Genomic DNA, 16,832 nt, shown 5'->3' with positions numbered 1-16,832 from the left:
AGTTTTATTCAAAATACGAATTTTTTCGGTCCAGGTCATATATTTCTGTTTTTGCAATAGACTTTAAAATTCTTATCAGTTTTTTTCCCAGAATATGATTAGCACCATAAGAGAAAAAATTTAACTTAAATATGCTTACCAAAAACTAGTATTTTTGCCGAAAACATAGTTTTTTAGAGTGATGCTTTCAATGAGATCAGAATAGAGAATGGTGGAAAACGAGAGAAAATCAAATCCGCAAATCCGGGTTTGCTGACATGTCATAATTCTATTTCTTGTTATCTCCATTTTTCGTGCTACCCTTTCTCGTATCAGTTTTAGTATAATCTCTATATTTAAAAGTAAGTAAGAATTTGTTGTTGACAAAACTAAAATCTGACTTTATTTGTTTCTTTTCAATTACTAAAACTTTTTTCAGTCTTTTTTTTTGGTGGCGCAATGAAAAAAATTCAATTGTTTCAAATAGGAACAAAATATTAATATCAAAAAATTCAGGCAGTCGGAAATTTTCAAAACTATAGAATTTCCAACAAACAAATTTCATAATGTTATTTTTTAATATTCTATTTATCATTCAAAAAACATCTAAACCTTGAAATTTTAAAACACTTAAAATTTGAAAAATGAAAATGCAGCAATAAATTATATGCCTACGTTTCTAAACAACTATGAAAGTTACATGTCCGGCAATTGCCGGTTTGTGAATAATCCGGCTTTCGGCAATTTTAGCGAACTGATCGATTAATCGACTTTTGGTTTCGATATTACAAAAAGACAACGAGCCCAGTACAATAAGACAAATAAGACAAAAAGTACTTCCAGCCACACTTGTGCTAGTTATGTATCCTGTTCCCCACAAAATATCTTTCAATTTTCGACACCTAGTATTTAAATTTCAGATTTATCTGAACTTGAATATTCGTTTCAATACTATGCTCATTTCTAGGCTGAGAAAATTATATTGCCAAGTCTTAAAATACGAAACAATTTATGTGCGGACCCTATTTATAAGTATTAAATGCATTTTTATAAAAATAAATCAACAAGATTCTATTATTCTCAAACATTTTTACTTTCAAGTTCAATTTTGATTATTAACTTTATTTTTAAAACTGTGATAACGCCTAGTAATTTGTTCGCTCGGAATTAAGGTATGATCTAAATGCAACAATCAATTTCGGCACCCTGAAAATACTAGAGTAATTTTTCATCGTTTTACAAAGACTCGAGGAAAAAATAGCTGAAAAAAGTTAAGGACTTCTGTGAAAAAAAATTCATTTAGAAAAGGAACTTATAGTTGTTTCATCTTGATGACCACCAAAATCAAAGTAGTTTCCGTTCTGCGAGTCGTTGTCAGATTGTTGTTGCTCTTTTACTACCAAATGATCTTCTTGTTCCATTCAAATTGACATGACCTTTTTCCGGATGTGCTGGTCACACACTCGTGGACGCGATCCTTCTTCTTCTTCTTCGTCTTTTTGCTCCGGCTCTCATCTTCTGCATTTTTGCTTCCCGTATCCCTGTGCTGCTCTACTTTTTCTTGTCGATGATGTCTTTTTTACGTCGTTGTCGAGGACGGCGACGGCGCCGTCCAACCGACCAACCGACAGATCGGCTTCTTCCTTATATTTTCGGGAGGACAAGCAGCTTTCGGCATTCGGGTGGGCCCAGAGAGTGTGGGGCAGCTCGTATTATTTTTATTCTCCTATCCCTATCCACTTTTTTCTTCCATCCATTCTCTTTTTATGCGACATACTGAAAATTGTCCTCAGAATACGCAGTGAAGCAATAGGGGTCCTCAGAAAAACTATTTTTCCATTCATCCACTTTTGTCCCACTCGCTTTGTCTCAATTTCTCTGATTTTTTTTTAGAGTTTTCAGCCACACTATATAGTAGTATTTGAAAACTTTTGGTAGTATGTCACTGTGAAATTTCTAAATTTTACAACAAATTTTGATTGCTCATTCCAACCCTTCATCTTCCTGATGTGCATTCCTAGCATGAAACATCGAAAATGAATAGCGTGCCATGTCATTGAGAATTATTCACTTTATGATAGCTGCCAAGAAAAAAATCATGATGAAAAAAATAACATCAAACATTCGGAAAATCTCCTTCCTCATCTGTTCATGCTAATTTATTCGCTGCTATGAAATGTCTCAAAATATATATTATGTGCTCAATCGTTTCTCCTATTTAACATTCTTTTTCGATGACGTCTATTGCTGGTTGGGTGCACAAAAGAGAAGTCCTTGTTCCCATTCGCAGGAACATTAGACACGAAATTTGAGAATTTGAAGAAAACGAGAAGAATAAACTTTGATTCATGAACAATAAAAGAATGGCTTCATTTAGTTTTGGAACTAGGGTGATATGTCTGTTTCGTTTTTCAACACCATTTTTTTCAGAAATTTTTCATATCATTATGTTTTCTCATCCTTTTATCTAATAGAAATAGCTGACACTGATAAAAACGCTGATACTGTATGTCTTCTATTAATATAATAGTGATACTATTTTGAAGACCTTTGTAAGTGCTATATTAAAGTGCTAAGCTATTACATAGCAAACAAAATAATGGGTTTTATACAATTATTTTTTGTTTAAAACATCCGGTTTTTACGTACAAGAGCATAAGTTTAAAAAAATTCTAAAATGTTCAATAATTAGCAAATAGTTTTTGCAACGTCAGCAAGAACACACATTTAAAAATATTAAAATGACTCTTAACTACAAGTAAATTGAACATCAAGTAAGAAGACGATTATATTCCAAATTCATTTTTAATTATTCAACCTCCTCAAAACGATTTTAACAATTAACACCGACAGACCTTATCAGAAATCAATTCCAAATCCCATACCCTCACTTTTACAAGATTCTCATTTCCCTTGATTTTTTGCTCCTCGGACTTTTGTTTGTCGCCGTCCAAATACGAAATGCACCCTGACGCACCTGACAATTGATACCTTTTCATCGTTTTCCCGAGTATTTCCCACAGATATTCCAAACACGAGAGCCTTCTTGACCTTTTTGTATTCTTATTTTTCTTGTTTTCCTTTTTTTTCCAACTCAAAGAGCTGAATCTCTTAGTGATCTACGATTTGAAACTGGAAATTGTTTCTTTGAAGTCTGTCTGATTTTTATGTCCATTTAAGGAAATTTTCTGGAAAAATCCCAAATTCAGCCAAAGAATTAAAAACAAGAAGTGCCGCGCGGAGCCAATGTCCACATTTTCTATAATTAGTTTAGTTGAAAAGAGAAATCACGCTTTTTGTGTGTGGGAGAGATTAAAACTTAATTTTGTTTCGAGATTTAAATTTAATTTTTAAATTTCAAGAAACAGTCCTGTTATGTACTTACTTTACAATAATTATTTAGAAATTTCATTATTTTCAGACAAATTTATTTTGGAAATAGTTCAAAAAACTGACTTTTCGCTATACTTCAAAAAGCAGAAGTAGCAAAAACGATTTTTTGTTGACTTTTAAAGTCATGAGATGTAATTATTTTTCTAAAACAGTTTTCCTATGATATTTGCATATTTTAGCACTATAAATAGTCAAAACAAGGCTTCTTATTGGCCTTATTACATTTTAAAACAATTAACCAAATCATGATATCAATATTTAAAAAAATTTACGTTTTGAAATTATTATTATTTGCAAAAAGTACTTTGTTTATGCGTAAATTTTTAAAGAATGTATTAGAAATATTTTTGGAAACCACATTTTTAGTACAAATTCTCAAATTATGAAGCAAAATTGTGTGGCTCTCGTGTATTGTTCTCCCCTATTGGCGCATTCACACGTTCGTCTCTCATCACCCCCTAAAAACTGAAATAATATCATCGGACAATTCATATACTATAAGCAGAGCAGATTCATGCTCGCAGAGCGCCGCATATTCAACCAACCAACCGAAATCGTCTAATTTCTTCCGCTCTGGTCTCCATCATCTATTTTTCTACACATACACATACACACAAAACTCACTTGTTTCTTCTATCGCTTCTTTCCCAATGTCTTGTCTTTTTTATTGTCGTATGACAAATTTCGCTTCACAATTAATCTTGAATCTTTTTTCTTTGCTCGTTTTCATCAAAAACTTAAAATCATGCCACCTTTACTCTACTCTACTTACTCATCAATTATGCGTTCAATGTTATTGCGGCTTTCCGGTTTAAAAATCTGCTGCGTTTTCTGCTTCCCTCTTTATTTTTTGCGCTGTTCGACTCTTCTCCATTTTGCTCTTTTTGTGCTTATCTCGAGGATACATCTTGTTGATTTCTAAATTCTTGGGGGTTTCGAAAAATGCTCAAATTTCAGCCCTTTCTCATCGTTTATCCCCCTGCTTCTCCACCCTCTTTTCCACACCGACCCGTAATTTATGTAAGCATTTTGTTGTTTTTACATTACATCTTTTTTGCGTTGTTGTCATGCTGGTTTAGCTCAAGTTTGAATATAAAAACAGACAAAAAAATTGCCTCATACACTTTGCAAAAATAAAATTGTTTTCAGATCCCTAGTCGCCACATTGTCCCCACACATTTTGGCTACTCTGAATGAGAAACCACTTTGACCCGGTCACCTGAAAATGCTACGTCAGCCAGTTCCGGAACTGCGCAGTTTTCAGTCCCTCTCTAAATATGCAGGCGGACCGAGGTTTGTTTCATTTTGAGGAAATGACGTATTGGAGTTCAACAAGCAAATTTGGAAATAAATTTTGGGTCATTATCAAGTTTCCCTATAGTGTTAAAAGGACCAGGTTCAAAAGTAATACTTTTCATTAAAACTTCTGAAGTCTTTTAATTGCAGTAAAAAAAAAGGCAATGACTCTTTTTTTTATTAATCATAAATTTCGAAGTCTATCGAATAGTAATTTTTACTACAATTTTTGTAATTTCGTAATGTTTTAGTTATATTTTTTTTAAACATTGGAGGGGTTCAAAAAAATTTTACTCATGTTTGCTCTAAAAATCTAAAAAATCTCTTCCTGTCCATAAAATGAACCAATTATCATAACCCTGACTGACAATTTTCAACATTAAAAACTTTTGCACTAGGTTATTTTCATTTATTAACACGTGTTTTAAAAAATCCCTACTAGCGCTACTATCTTTTAGGATATATCAGTCTATATGTTATTGGGATATTGTAATAATAATTGAAGGATTTTAATGAAGAGTTTTAACAAAAATCAGGAAGGGTTCTGAAAAGTCAGAAAGGCGGGTTTTCACATGAACAATAGTTTTTATCTGAAAAATATTAAGATAACAATTATTACAGTAACACTAAGTTCTGAGAATGGGTATTGTGCAACATAATTGACGCGCAAAGAATATTGTAGCAAAAACTACAGTAATTCGTTGGACTACTACTGTAGCACTTATGTAGATTCAAGGAATTCATTTCATAAACGGCAAAATATTGAAAAAAAAACACACATAAAAATGACACAACAAAAGACAAAAATAACATTTAAACAAAAAGGAATATCATTGCCACAACTCGAACAGAAATTAATTTCAAAAATCAAGCCTGTGAATCGGCATTTTTTGCTGCGATAGTAATTTAAAGAATTACTTTAGTTTTCGCTACGAGATATTTTGTTCGTCAAATATTTACGTGATACGCATTCTCATTTCGTGCTTCCGTAATATAAGAAACTTAGCAACTTATATGAGGTTGTAATTTTTTCAAATCTGCACCAGAAAATAACTTCCAAAAAAATTTCAAAATTTCAGATCAGTTCTCGGTAGGAGAACATCAGCAATCACAGTCAATCGAAGACAATCACAATCGACACGACGACATGAGGATGTTGAGGTAAGAGGGGTTTCTAGAAAAATAAAAGAAAAGATGAAAACAAAAAGAAAATTGTCTCATGAGACAGTTCACCTGAAAACAATTCACATTTCTATAAGAAGATAACATAATATTTTGTGATTATCAATTTTATTTTCAACCACTTCTTTTCATTTTTATTCTAAATTTTGATCCGCAATGTCTTTTCCACTGAGCACAAAATCACAAAGCACAGATATGAGATAACCATGAGAAATGAGTCGAACAAAAATGAACAGGATGGAAAAAATTTGAAATATGAGCTGTAAGTGCGAAGGGATCCACCGATGCGATGGTGGCCGCAGTGTGTTGAAGAGTGCACCTTGCACAATGCGTTTCCCACACAAATCTAGAACTCACACGCGGAACGAGGAAATCTATTTCAATCCTATCCTTTTCTACTTTACCTCTTCCCATTTTTGTGCTTCTCGTTTTTGGTTTTCTTAACAAAAAAGCGGTACTTACTTAGTGAAAGGTCTTCCCTTAATCGTCCATATTCCTATTTCTCTCTCTTTCTGCTGGTTTCCACTGGTGTCGTCCTCGTTTTGCATGGAAACAGAAATTGAAGAAAGAAGGAGGAAAAGGAGTATGACGAGTAGGTGGAAACAAAGGCGGAGATAGGATGCGCAGCTAGGGAGGTCGCCGGTTGCACACCTTGGCAATAAATCCTGACATGTAACATCTTGTGACTCTTTTTTTTCGTCCCATGTACCCGTTCGTCCATTTTCTAAATCGGATATGCTTTTCTTTATTAGCCCTCCGCTCACATTTACACGTCATTTTAGGCTCTAGTAAGATTTTTTTACTGGCTGTCATCTCCAGCTTGAAACGTACTGTAGGTTGGATTATTGTTGAAGTGAGTTCATATTTGTGGGTCTAAACAAGTTGTCAGACTTATTTGTTATTATTCATTTTTTACCTTAAATTAGGTTTATCAAACATGGTTCAACTTCAAAAAATATGAAAAATATGTTTTACACGTATTTTGTCAGTTGAGAATCTTTTGATTAAGGATAATCAGCCATAAGCTATCGAAGTGGATCAATGAAGTCCAGTTCTAATGGGAGTACTGTATTGATTAGTTTTTAGATCAAATATTGTAATCATTAAATTGAAAAGAGGCATCTTTAAGTTAAGAAAAGTGTGAATGTTTTGAAATCATTTTTCCTCTAAAACTCACAATCATTTAGAAGTGGTTTTTTGATCATTAGCGATCAGGCCATCACACTAGAAACCGAAAAGAGAAACGAAAAAAGTTTGCCTTGAAACGTGGTGTGGCTATTTATTAAAATGAATTATAACCCTCATTAAGATTTTCCCTGAGTCCTCCATAAATTGATCGTTGCTCGGATCCTTATAACCTGTGAAAAGTGAGAGTGTCTGAGTGCCCATCCGAATTTCGCAAAGGAATGTACCTTTTTTCTCTTCTCATCTTTTTCTTCCTAAACACTGATGTGAGTACATCATTTTCCTTCGCCCGCTCTGGTAAAAAAGTGTTACTTGTTCCATTTTTCTTTCTTCTTTTTATTTTATCTTTCTGGGTCCTTATAAAAGAAAATAGAAAAACGAGAGTATCAATTCATATAGATTGATTTTTTATGACACATTTATGCGTATCCCATTTTTTGTTCCTTATACTGCTGCTCTCTTTGCAGGCACTGGGCTCGATCGAAGGCTCGAAAGAAACTCTGCAGCTGTCGGAACACGGACGAGTAAGTTCTCATTTTTATCTTTTAAGTACAAAACTGGTTCTAACTCTTTGTTTCTAGCGGTTTCAAATATCACTTTGTTGACAAATAATGTTGTTAAAAATCGTTTAATAATTTAATAACTCAAATAATTCATTTGGAAAGTGATACTATTGGCTTTTTTTTATTTTCACATAAGAATTTCTACTTTTCAAACATTCCCACAAAGTAATGCGTTCAAAGTTCTTTTGACTTTTGGCGTTTTACTGCCAAATCTGTGGAAATCTAATTTTCGAAACGTTTTTGGGAGCACGGCTATTGGAAATGGAAAAAGAGAGGTTCTTGGTTTTTTTCGGGTACAATTTTATTCAGAATAAGTTAGGAGACTACAACATAATGTCTGGAGTTGGATTATAAAGTAGCAATTAATTTTTTTTCAAGTTGGCCTCCTCCTCGGAGGCCTCCCCTTCTCGGTGGGAGGGCCGACAGATCGAGTGGGGGAATGAAGAGCAAATTGAAGAGGAAAGTGAACTTCCGTATCCGGGGTAAGACTTTTTAGTTATAAATCTTGATATTTAACAATTTAAATTAAGGTTTGCTGAGCCAGCACTTCGATGTTTTTATCAAGCCAGACCTCCAAGGAAATGGGCGCTTCAAATGGTGATGAGTCCTTGGTTTGACCGAATAACAATGGCTGTGATTATGATTAATTGTGTAACCCTCGGGATGTACAGGCCTTGTGAAGATGGTCCAGACTGTGACACTTACCGGTGTCAAATCCTTGATATAATTGACAATTGCATATTTGTCTATTTTGCATTTGAAATGGTATACTAATTTGTAGAAGTTATATAAAACATTTATCATGTATTTTCAGGTGATAAAAATAATGGCTCTAGGGTTTTACGGTCCTGCGGCTTATATGTCTGATACATGGAATCGTCTGGACTTTTTCATTGTTATGGCAGGGTGAGTGTGATGAGTTAAAAATGAAGGAATGGGAAAATGCCGAGGCGGAATACCTAATACGTGCTTTGCTCGTTCAACACCACTCCTTAAACTACTTTTTTTCTATTTTCGCATTTTCAAGGATGAAAATGGAAACGGAAAAATTAAAGATGAGCGAAGTTAGTAAATAAGAAATAATAACGAATTAGTAAAAAAAAGTATTTAAAAAAAAGTAATTTCATAATGATATCACTTAAAAACTTCAAAATTGTTTTCTAAATTCAGGTAAATTTCAATTAACTTGACAGTTCCATGGCGGCAAAAATATGTTATAGGACCACAAAGTTATCAAATTTAAAAGGCTTAAAATATGCAAAATAATGTAATAGTTAACTAACAACTCATGTTCGGCCGTTGATAAATTTATAAAACTTATGTTTTTTGAATATGTTATTTTGGAATTTCAAGGATATTTTGAGACTAATAAAAACATTGCAGCAATAATAAAAAAACACAGTAACGATGTGTTTGGCACCTCGATACGCTGGCACCTCGATACACGAATTTGAATTAATTTAATTTTTTACAGAATCGCTGAGTTTGTATTACACGAGTATCTCGGAGGAAACATCAATTTAACAGCAATCAGAACGGTTCGAGTACTGAGGCCGCTTCGAGCGGTCAATCGAATACCATCGATGAGGATTTTAGTCAATTTGTTACTCGACACATTACCCATGCTTGGAAATGTGCTTCTTTTATGTTTTTTCGTTTTCTTCATTTTTGGAATTGTTGGTGTTCAATTATGGGCGGGTTTATTACGGTAACAAATAATGCAGCAAAAAGAAATACTAATTATAAATAAATTTTAGAAATCGATGTGTCATTAATTTACCAAAAACAATATCGGAGAATCAATCTGCGTTGTTCAACAATGTAAAACTGACAAGGTATTTTTTTATTATTTTTCTTAGAAAAAATTTAAAAAATTTTCCAATTAGCATTGAAACCATCAATTTTCAGGTTTTACATTCCGGAAGACACATCGCTAGAATATATTTGCAGTCAACCAGACGCAAACGGGTTACACACTTGCTCAAATCTTCCACCATACACTGTCGACGGAGTGAAGTTTGTGAAAACTTTTCAACTTCTTCATCAAACTTTGAAATTTCCAGGTGTAACCTTACACTAGATGAATACGACAAAGTAACGAACGACTCTTGTATCAACTGGAATATTTATTACAACGAATGTCAGGTAAACATTTATCCTAGCTTAATGACAATCGCTATCTCATGTTTTATTAAGGTGATGCAACGAAATCCATTTCAAGGATCAGTTTCTTTCGACAATATCGGTTTTGCGTGGGTCGCTATTTTTCTCGTGAGAAAAATATTGTTTACAGATCAGAATCAGCCTAACTCGCTATTTCAGGTCATATCACTTGAAGGGTGGACGGATATAATGTACTATGTACAGGACGCTCATTCTTTTTGGAATTGGATCTATTTTGTTCTTCTCATTGTGGTATGTTTACAAGAAATACGACTTGCTTTATACGTCTTTATTCCAGATCGGTGCTTTTTTCATGATCAATCTATGCCTTGTTGTTATTGCTACTCAGTTTGCTGAAACAAAGCGGCGGGAGACTGAACGAATGCTACAAGAACGAAAAATGCTACTAAATAGAGATTCTATATGTAAGTGCTAATATAAATTTAATGTTTTAAAATGTTGTTTTTCAGCGTGTACTGGAAGTGAGATTGGTGGCGCTTCTTCCAAAGAAGAAGGAGATACTGTTTATGCAGCTTTTGTTAGATTTATCGGACACACCTTTCGGAGAACAAAACGAGCAGCGAAAAAAGTTTGTTTTGAAAGAAGGCAAGATTGTCTTATCAATCAAAAATTTAGAAGTACACTGCCTACATGGAAGAAAGAGCAGAGCGAAAAAGTTCCGAACGACAACAACGGAGGAAGTCAAAACTTGATGATATGGCCACACTTTCAAGGATCGAGGAAAAAGCTGAAGACGAAGAAGGTTTGATATTTGTTATAGTTAAAACTATAGCTCTCGCATTTTTCAGATGAAACCACCATAACTCGTGAAAACGGAGATGATCAAATCGAGCAAAATGGTGATGGAGTCCGGATAAAGCGCGTAAAAATTGAAGAAGAACCCAAGATCAAAATAGGAAACGGTAATTCGAATGGACCGCATTACAAACACTCCAGCAGCGATGAAGAATCTGATGAGGATGGCGAAGAGGACCAAGTTTACGATGGGGAAGAAGCCAAGAAGAAGAGTACACCTTCCAAGCTCTGGTGGTTTCGAGAAAAAATTCAGAAATTCGTTATTTGTGATCACTTCACTAGAGGGATTCTTGTTGCAATTTTGGTGAATACGTTGAGCATGGGTGTGGAGTACCATCAACAACCGGAAATATTAACTGTCATTCTGGAATATTCGAATTTATTTTTCACTGCTTTGTTTGCTTTGGAAATGCTTCTTAAGATCATTGCAAGTGGATTGTTTGGTTATTTAGCTGATGGATTCAACCTTTTCGACGGAGGAATTGTCGCATTGAGGTAATCTACTGAACTTTAGGAACATCAAAAATAATACCATATTTTAGTGTTCTTGAGTTATTTCAAGAAGGTAAAGGAGGTCTATCAGTTCTTCGTACTTTTCGCCTTCTTCGAATTCTGAAATTGGTTCGCTTCATGCCTGCTCTTCGATATCAACTGGTTGTGATGCTCCGAACAATGGACAATGTCACTGTGTTTTTTGGACTTTTGGTTCTTTTCATCTTTATCTTCAGGTAAATGTTGTATCAATTTGATTAAAATGAAAACATTTATTCTCACTGTCCACTTCTACTTTCTAATACTAATTTCCTTTTTTAACATTTTCCAGCATTCTCGGAATGAATCTGTTTGGGTGCAAATTTTGCAAAGTCGAAGAGAAATTTCTTGGAGGCCTTGCGAAAAAGTGTGAAAGAAAAAACTTTGACACGTTGCTCTGGGCGCTGATCACTGTGTTTCAGGTAAGACAAAAAGTAATATGTATAGTGTACACTGCATGCCTTGAACTTCAATTCCCTCATTCATGTTGTTTGTGAATGTGTTGTGATTGTATTTCAGTACTCTTGGGATGGTGTTGTTTGGATGCAAGTTCTGCAATCATCCAGATACAGGACTACAGTGTACCAGCGCTCAAGTTATCTCGAGTATTTGTGAATGTGATCGGATGAATTTTGACAATTTTTTGTTTGCTACAGTAACTGTGTTTCAGGTAACTTTTGAAAAAAGCCTTTCATATAGTTAGTCAAAGATGGAGTTTGTAATTGTTGTAAATTTTCGATAGAATTTTGTCGTGATTGTTAGTAACAGTTGTGTCTCGATACCAGCATTACTTTATAATTTAATATTGATGCATTTAGATTCTTACACAAGAAGATTGGAACATGGTTTTATTCAACGGTATGGCTCAAACAAACCCATGGGCAGCTCTTTACTTTGTGGCGCTCATGACATTTGGTAATTACGTTCTTTTCAACTTACTTGTAGCTATCTTGGTAGAAGGATTCCAAGAAAGCAAGGAAGAAGAAAAGCGACAATTGGTAAGCTCTGTTCTGAATAAATTTCAGAAATTTAATAATGTTTTCCAGGAAGAGGATGCGAGAAAGCAAGCTGTAGAAGAAGAAGACGAAAGAAAGCGAGAATTGGAGCTTATAATTGCCAAAACAACGTCACCTGCTTTCAATAATGGAGTAGCACCTGCAGAATGTACTTGTCAAAGACCATCCTCCCCGGAAGAATCACCATCTCCGAGATTGCTGTCTGCAAATTACCACCCATCTCCTGAAAGGAAACACTCTGCAAATTTGGATGCCATCATTGATAAAAGATTAGTTCTAAGAAATTCGGCACCTTTCGATAGATCACCAGTATCTGAAGGACGTGATGATTCTAGACTCAATCGTCACGCCAGTCTTGTACTTCCTGTCGCTAATGGAGTTCCGTATCGGCGACAAAGAGTTCACAGTTGGAGTGGGCTTTGTCATCATTTCAATCCGAACTGCCCTGTACATGGAAGAAGAGCACTCATTGAAACTTATGCACGAGAAAAATTTCTAGAAGCTAGTCAAGAGCTAAAACAGGCTCTCGCTGAGGAAGAAAAAAGAAATGAAGCCAAGCAAAACACGTTTGTGAGAAAACTTTTGAAAAAAACGTGCCTTCACAACCGAACTGAATTTTCACTATTTCTTATGGGCCCAAAAAACCCGCTACGCATAAAATGCCTACAAACAACTCAAAAGAAATGGTTCGATTACACCGTATTGTTTTTCATTGGAATCAACTGTATAACACTGGCTATGGAACGACCATCAATTCCTCCTGATAGTTTTGAAAGGCAATTTCTTCATATTTCTGGGTACATTTTCACAGTGATTTTTACTGGTGAAATGATGATGAAGGTGAGTCACAGAATTCCAACGTAATCATTAAGATTTTGCATAGGTTATTGCAAATGGTTGTTTCATTGGGCAAGCAGCGTATTTTAAAGATGGTTGGAACATTCTCGATGGAATTCTTGTTGTCATTTCCTTAATCAACATTGCGTTTGAACTTCTGGCAACTGGCGATTCTCCAAAAATATTTGGTGTTATAAGAGTGTTAAGGCTACTTCGTGCATTGAGGCCTTTACGAGTTATCAATAGGGCTCCGGGAGTTAAGCTTGTAGTAATGACATTAATATCCAGGTATAAATACTCAATACTCAAGGCACAATACCCATACTATTAATGTTATTTTTCAGTCTGAAACCTATCGGAAACATTGTTCTGATTTGCTGCACATTCTTCATTATCTTTGGCATCCTCGGTGTTCAGTTGTTCAAAGGTATGATGTACCATTGCATTGGACCTGAAGTTGGAAACGTTACAACAAAAGCGGATTGCATTGAAGATTACCGAAACAAATGGGTTAATCATCGTTACAACTTTGACAACCTCGGTCAGGCTCTTATGTCACTTTTCGTTCTTTCAAGTAAAGATGGATGGGTCTCGATCATGTATCAAGGAATCGACGCTGTAGGGGTTGACGTGCAACCAATTGAGAATTACAATGAATGGAGAATGATTTACTTTATTTCATTCTTATTGCTTGTTGGATTCTTTGTGCTGAACATGTTCGTAGGAGTTGTGGTTGAGAACTTTCATAAGTGCAAAGAAGCATTGGAAAAAGAAATGAGAGAAAAAGAGAAAGAAAAGAGGCTGAAGAGAAAGCTGAAACGGCAGAAGTTTGAGGAGAGTATGGCTGGAAAACGGAAAAAAAGTAAGTGATTTTGCACAGAATTAATTTTAAACTTTTTGAACTGTTTGCAAAATGTCTTGCCGTTTTTTTAGTGATACATTGATCCTGAGTGAATTTTATTAACGTTTGAATGACAAGTTTCTTTTGATTCTGCATTGATTAATTTTGTTTTTTTTTAATTTTAAAACAAACTTTTAAACAAATTTCTTTAGCCATAAAATCTCGAACAGGTTTCTAAGAAAATATGTGGAGGGCAAATTGCGGACAGTTAGTGAATACATAATGTGTTCTCTGTAATGGTCTCGCACACCACTATTTCACTTTTAATTTTCAAAAATATAATATGATTCCTTTTTAGCAAAATTCACTTTTTGAACGAAAATTGTTGAGAACTATTGTTTCAATAACAACTTAGCCATATTGGAATTGGAGGGCTAAAATATATATTGCCCAAATTGAAAAATGGAGTGCAACACTAATAGAGGAACAACTGCAACTATTCTAAAATTACAAAAAGTAGTGTCAAATGTGTTATTTTTAAGTTTTAACGTAAACATTTCAAAAATTATCAAAAATTACTTTTTTCAAGTATAGCTAACTCTTCTTTACTTTCAAAAATCACCAAAAACTTACAAAAATCAAACCGCAAATTATTAGATGCTTGCTCTTGTTTGATTTTATGTTGCATTTCTGAGTTTTGCACGCAATCATCAAAATTCTCCCCAAAATATTCCCCCTCTCCTACCGTCTTGTTGTGCTACACTAACAACACCTCTTCTGTTTTAGATCGCATCGTGTGGGCGGGTTCCGCAATTAAATCGATTTTTTCAGTGGAAAGGAATTATCCTTATTACCATGATTATGGTCATACAAGGCTTTTCTTGCACGGAATTGTCACCTCCAAATACTTCGACCTAGCGATCGCCGCAGTAATTGGTAATTGTTTTTTTTCCTATCAGAAGTTTAATAACATTTTAAGGTATCAATGTCATATCTATGGCTATGGAGTTCTATATGATGCCAATGGGACTGAAATACGTTCTCAAAGCTCTCAATTACTTTTTCACAGCAGTCTTCACACTAGAAGCTGCTATGAAGCTGATTGCTTTGGGTTTTAAACGTTTCTTTATTGAAAAATGGAATCGCTTGGATATGTTCATTGTTATTTTGTCTATTGCGGGCATAATTTTCGAAGAGTTTGAAGCTCTCGAACTTCCAATTAATCCAACAATCATTCGTGTCATGCGAGTGCTCCGGATAGCCAGAGTTCTGAAACTGCTGAAAATGGCCAAAGGAATTCGATCATTGTTGGACACAGTGGGAGAAGCGTTGCCCCAGGTGTGATCATTTTTCGTGACAAATAGAAAGTATTGGTTTATAGGTTGGAAATCTCGGGTCTCTGTTCTTCCTTCTTTTCTTCATATTTGCTGCACTTGGTGTTGAACTGTTTGGAAAACTGGAGTGCTCTGAAGATCATCCGTGTGATGGATTAGGAGAACATGCGCATTTTAAAAATTTTGGAATGGCTTTTTTAACACTCTTTCGAATAGCGACGGGTGATAATTGGAATGGAATTATGAAGGTACTTGGGGATTTATCTATTTTTTTTGGGTCACACAAAGATTACCAATAGCAGGAGATTAGAATTGCAGAAACAATAAGTGTAGATTTCCAAAGGTTACAATTTGCATGCGAGAATTTTGTAGCAAAATGTTATTGTAATCAATTTTTAAAACTAAAAGTTTTACATTTTTGATAGATAAAATAACTGTCGGAAAATAATAATTGTATCTAGTGTCAAACTGGGGGTTGTAGTAAAATTTATTGCGTTGTGTCTTCAAACTTCCTATTTCGTAACAATTATTCAAATTTTGAATCTAAAATTGATGAGGAAAAATAAAAACAAAATTGATTAACTTGAAATTAATTTCAATTTTTGTTCTAAAATTCGAAAAGAATCTCAAGAACTACCTGCATTTTGCCATCTGTCGAAACAACTACGGTTTTTTTTGGCAAATGACAACTTGTGACCAGTTTTTCTGATTCACTTCAAAGTTTTCCACAAAAATAACATTAATTTCAAATTAAACAAATATTTTACACTTTCCCATTTGTTTTTGATTTGAAAAAATGAATTATCGTACCGAAAGGGGCAGTTTAAAAAAAATATTGATAGGTTCCAACGTCTTGAGAATTGAAAAGAAACAATCTCTCATCACAACCTTACAAATTATTCAGGATGCCCTCCGTGATGACTGTGATTCCTCCGATCACTGTGAAACAAACTGCTGCGTTGATCCAATCCTGGCACCATGCTTCTTCGTAATTTTCGTCTTGATCTCACAATTTGTACTTGTCAATGTAGTAGTCGCTGTACTTATGAAACATCTGGAAGAAAGTAACAAGCGAGATGCGGAAGGACCGGCAGAACCAACAGGTTTTTCATTCTTTCATTTTTAAAATTCGCCGTTAATCAAAGAGATAACAGATATTGAAATTTCAAAGACATTATCATTCAAAAAATTTCGAAAATTTCCACGTACTCATTAAAGGTGAAAACATCGAGAACGAGATCACAAAGTCCGACGATGACGAAATTGTGGAAGAACACGAACCACTCGCAATTGAACATGTTAAAGAGGGTGAACTTGATGAAGAAGAAGAGACAGAAGAAGGTCCCACCACTCAAATACCAGACGGGCATGGTGGTATTAAACGGTTATCCATGCAGGTTAGGTTTTTAAGTGATCAGTTAAAATAAAGAACATTAGTAAACTGAAATAAAAAGTTTCAAAAAATCTAGTGAGTTGCTACAAGCAAGTTGTCACATAACATAAGATTTCTGAGTTTACTGTTTGCAACATCTCGGCAAGTTTCAGACTAATATCATCTGATCATTAAACTGAAACATATTTATAGTTACTTCTGAAATTTATGTCATGATCTTAATAGAAATCTTAGATTTCAATTTATTATTTTTTTTAATCATTTTTTGCCAAAACTTAGTAGTTTTCAAAACTTGCAATTAAG

At 34.5% G+C, this 16,832-nt stretch overlaps 1 protein-coding gene and 5 non-coding genes across 10 annotated transcripts in view; 3 read left to right on the top strand and 3 right to left on the bottom strand.

Annotated features, from left to right (window-relative positions):
* The window catches only part of cca-1 (Voltage-dependent T-type calcium channel subunit alpha), a gene marked incomplete at both ends in the record, with an annotated part of 28,277 nt that overhangs the window by 10,126 nt on the left and 1,319 nt on the right, over positions 1 to 16,832 (top strand). The window contains 28 exons of one of the 5 annotated variants that reach the window (NM_001381030.1): positions 4,522 to 4,665; positions 5,748 to 5,829; positions 7,503 to 7,559; positions 7,977 to 8,080; positions 8,129 to 8,363; positions 8,413 to 8,504; positions 9,073 to 9,306; positions 9,356 to 9,433; positions 9,507 to 9,614; positions 9,662 to 9,743; positions 9,795 to 9,869; positions 9,921 to 10,013; positions 10,060 to 10,186; positions 10,232 to 10,350; positions 10,398 to 10,524; positions 10,571 to 11,072; positions 11,120 to 11,305; positions 11,401 to 11,523; positions 11,628 to 11,778; positions 11,927 to 12,106; positions 12,155 to 12,964; positions 13,008 to 13,249; positions 13,306 to 13,823; positions 14,634 to 14,738; positions 14,782 to 15,140; positions 15,184 to 15,384; positions 16,041 to 16,239; positions 16,355 to 16,533. In NM_001381030.1, coding sequence (NP_001367691.1) covers positions 4,598 to 4,665; positions 5,748 to 5,829; positions 7,503 to 7,559; positions 7,977 to 8,080; positions 8,129 to 8,363; positions 8,413 to 8,504; positions 9,073 to 9,306; positions 9,356 to 9,433; positions 9,507 to 9,614; positions 9,662 to 9,743; positions 9,795 to 9,869; positions 9,921 to 10,013; positions 10,060 to 10,186; positions 10,232 to 10,350; positions 10,398 to 10,524; positions 10,571 to 11,072; positions 11,120 to 11,305; positions 11,401 to 11,523; positions 11,628 to 11,778; positions 11,927 to 12,106; positions 12,155 to 12,964; positions 13,008 to 13,249; positions 13,306 to 13,823; positions 14,634 to 14,738; positions 14,782 to 15,140; positions 15,184 to 15,384; positions 16,041 to 16,239; positions 16,355 to 16,533 — 5,436 coding nt within the window. Of the gene's footprint in view, positions 1 to 4,521; positions 4,666 to 5,747; positions 5,830 to 7,502; positions 7,560 to 7,976; positions 8,081 to 8,128; positions 8,364 to 8,412; positions 8,505 to 9,072; positions 9,307 to 9,355; positions 9,434 to 9,506; positions 9,615 to 9,661; positions 9,744 to 9,794; positions 9,870 to 9,920; positions 10,014 to 10,059; positions 10,187 to 10,231; positions 10,351 to 10,397; positions 10,525 to 10,570; positions 11,073 to 11,119; positions 11,306 to 11,400; positions 11,531 to 11,627; positions 11,779 to 11,926; positions 12,107 to 12,154; positions 12,965 to 13,007; positions 13,250 to 13,305; positions 13,824 to 14,588; positions 14,739 to 14,781; positions 15,141 to 15,183; positions 15,385 to 16,040; positions 16,240 to 16,354; positions 16,534 to 16,832 lie in introns of those variants that run through there. The other 4 variants (NM_001444134.1, NM_001381031.2, NM_001381028.1 and 1 more) reach the window with 4 other exon arrangements.
* On the top strand, positions 1,614 to 1,770 carry C54D2.8. The gene has a single exon (NR_071592.1). It is a non-coding gene; the product is annotated as an Unclassified non-coding RNA C54D2.8 (non-coding RNA).
* Positions 1,632 to 1,770, bottom strand: C54D2.12. Its single transcript, NR_071593.1, has one exon. It is a non-coding gene; the product is annotated as an Unclassified non-coding RNA C54D2.12 (non-coding RNA).
* Positions 3,833 to 4,013, bottom strand: C54D2.13. The gene has a single exon (NR_071591.1). It is a non-coding gene; the product is annotated as an Unclassified non-coding RNA C54D2.13 (non-coding RNA).
* C54D2.10 lies at positions 3,833 to 4,038 on the top strand. Its single transcript, NR_071590.1, has one exon. It is a non-coding gene; the product is annotated as an Unclassified non-coding RNA C54D2.10 (non-coding RNA).
* C54D2.11 lies at positions 4,525 to 4,673 on the bottom strand. Its single transcript, NR_071589.1, has one exon. It is a non-coding gene; the product is annotated as an Unclassified non-coding RNA C54D2.11 (non-coding RNA).

Source organism: Caenorhabditis elegans, chromosome X (genome assembly GCF_000002985.6).
Source record: "Caenorhabditis elegans chromosome X".
NCBI lineage: Eukaryota > Metazoa > Nematoda > Chromadorea > Rhabditida > Rhabditidae > Caenorhabditis > Caenorhabditis elegans.
The sequence above is the reverse complement of the archived record's forward strand: the minus strand, read 5'-3'. Positions and strand labels throughout refer to the sequence as shown.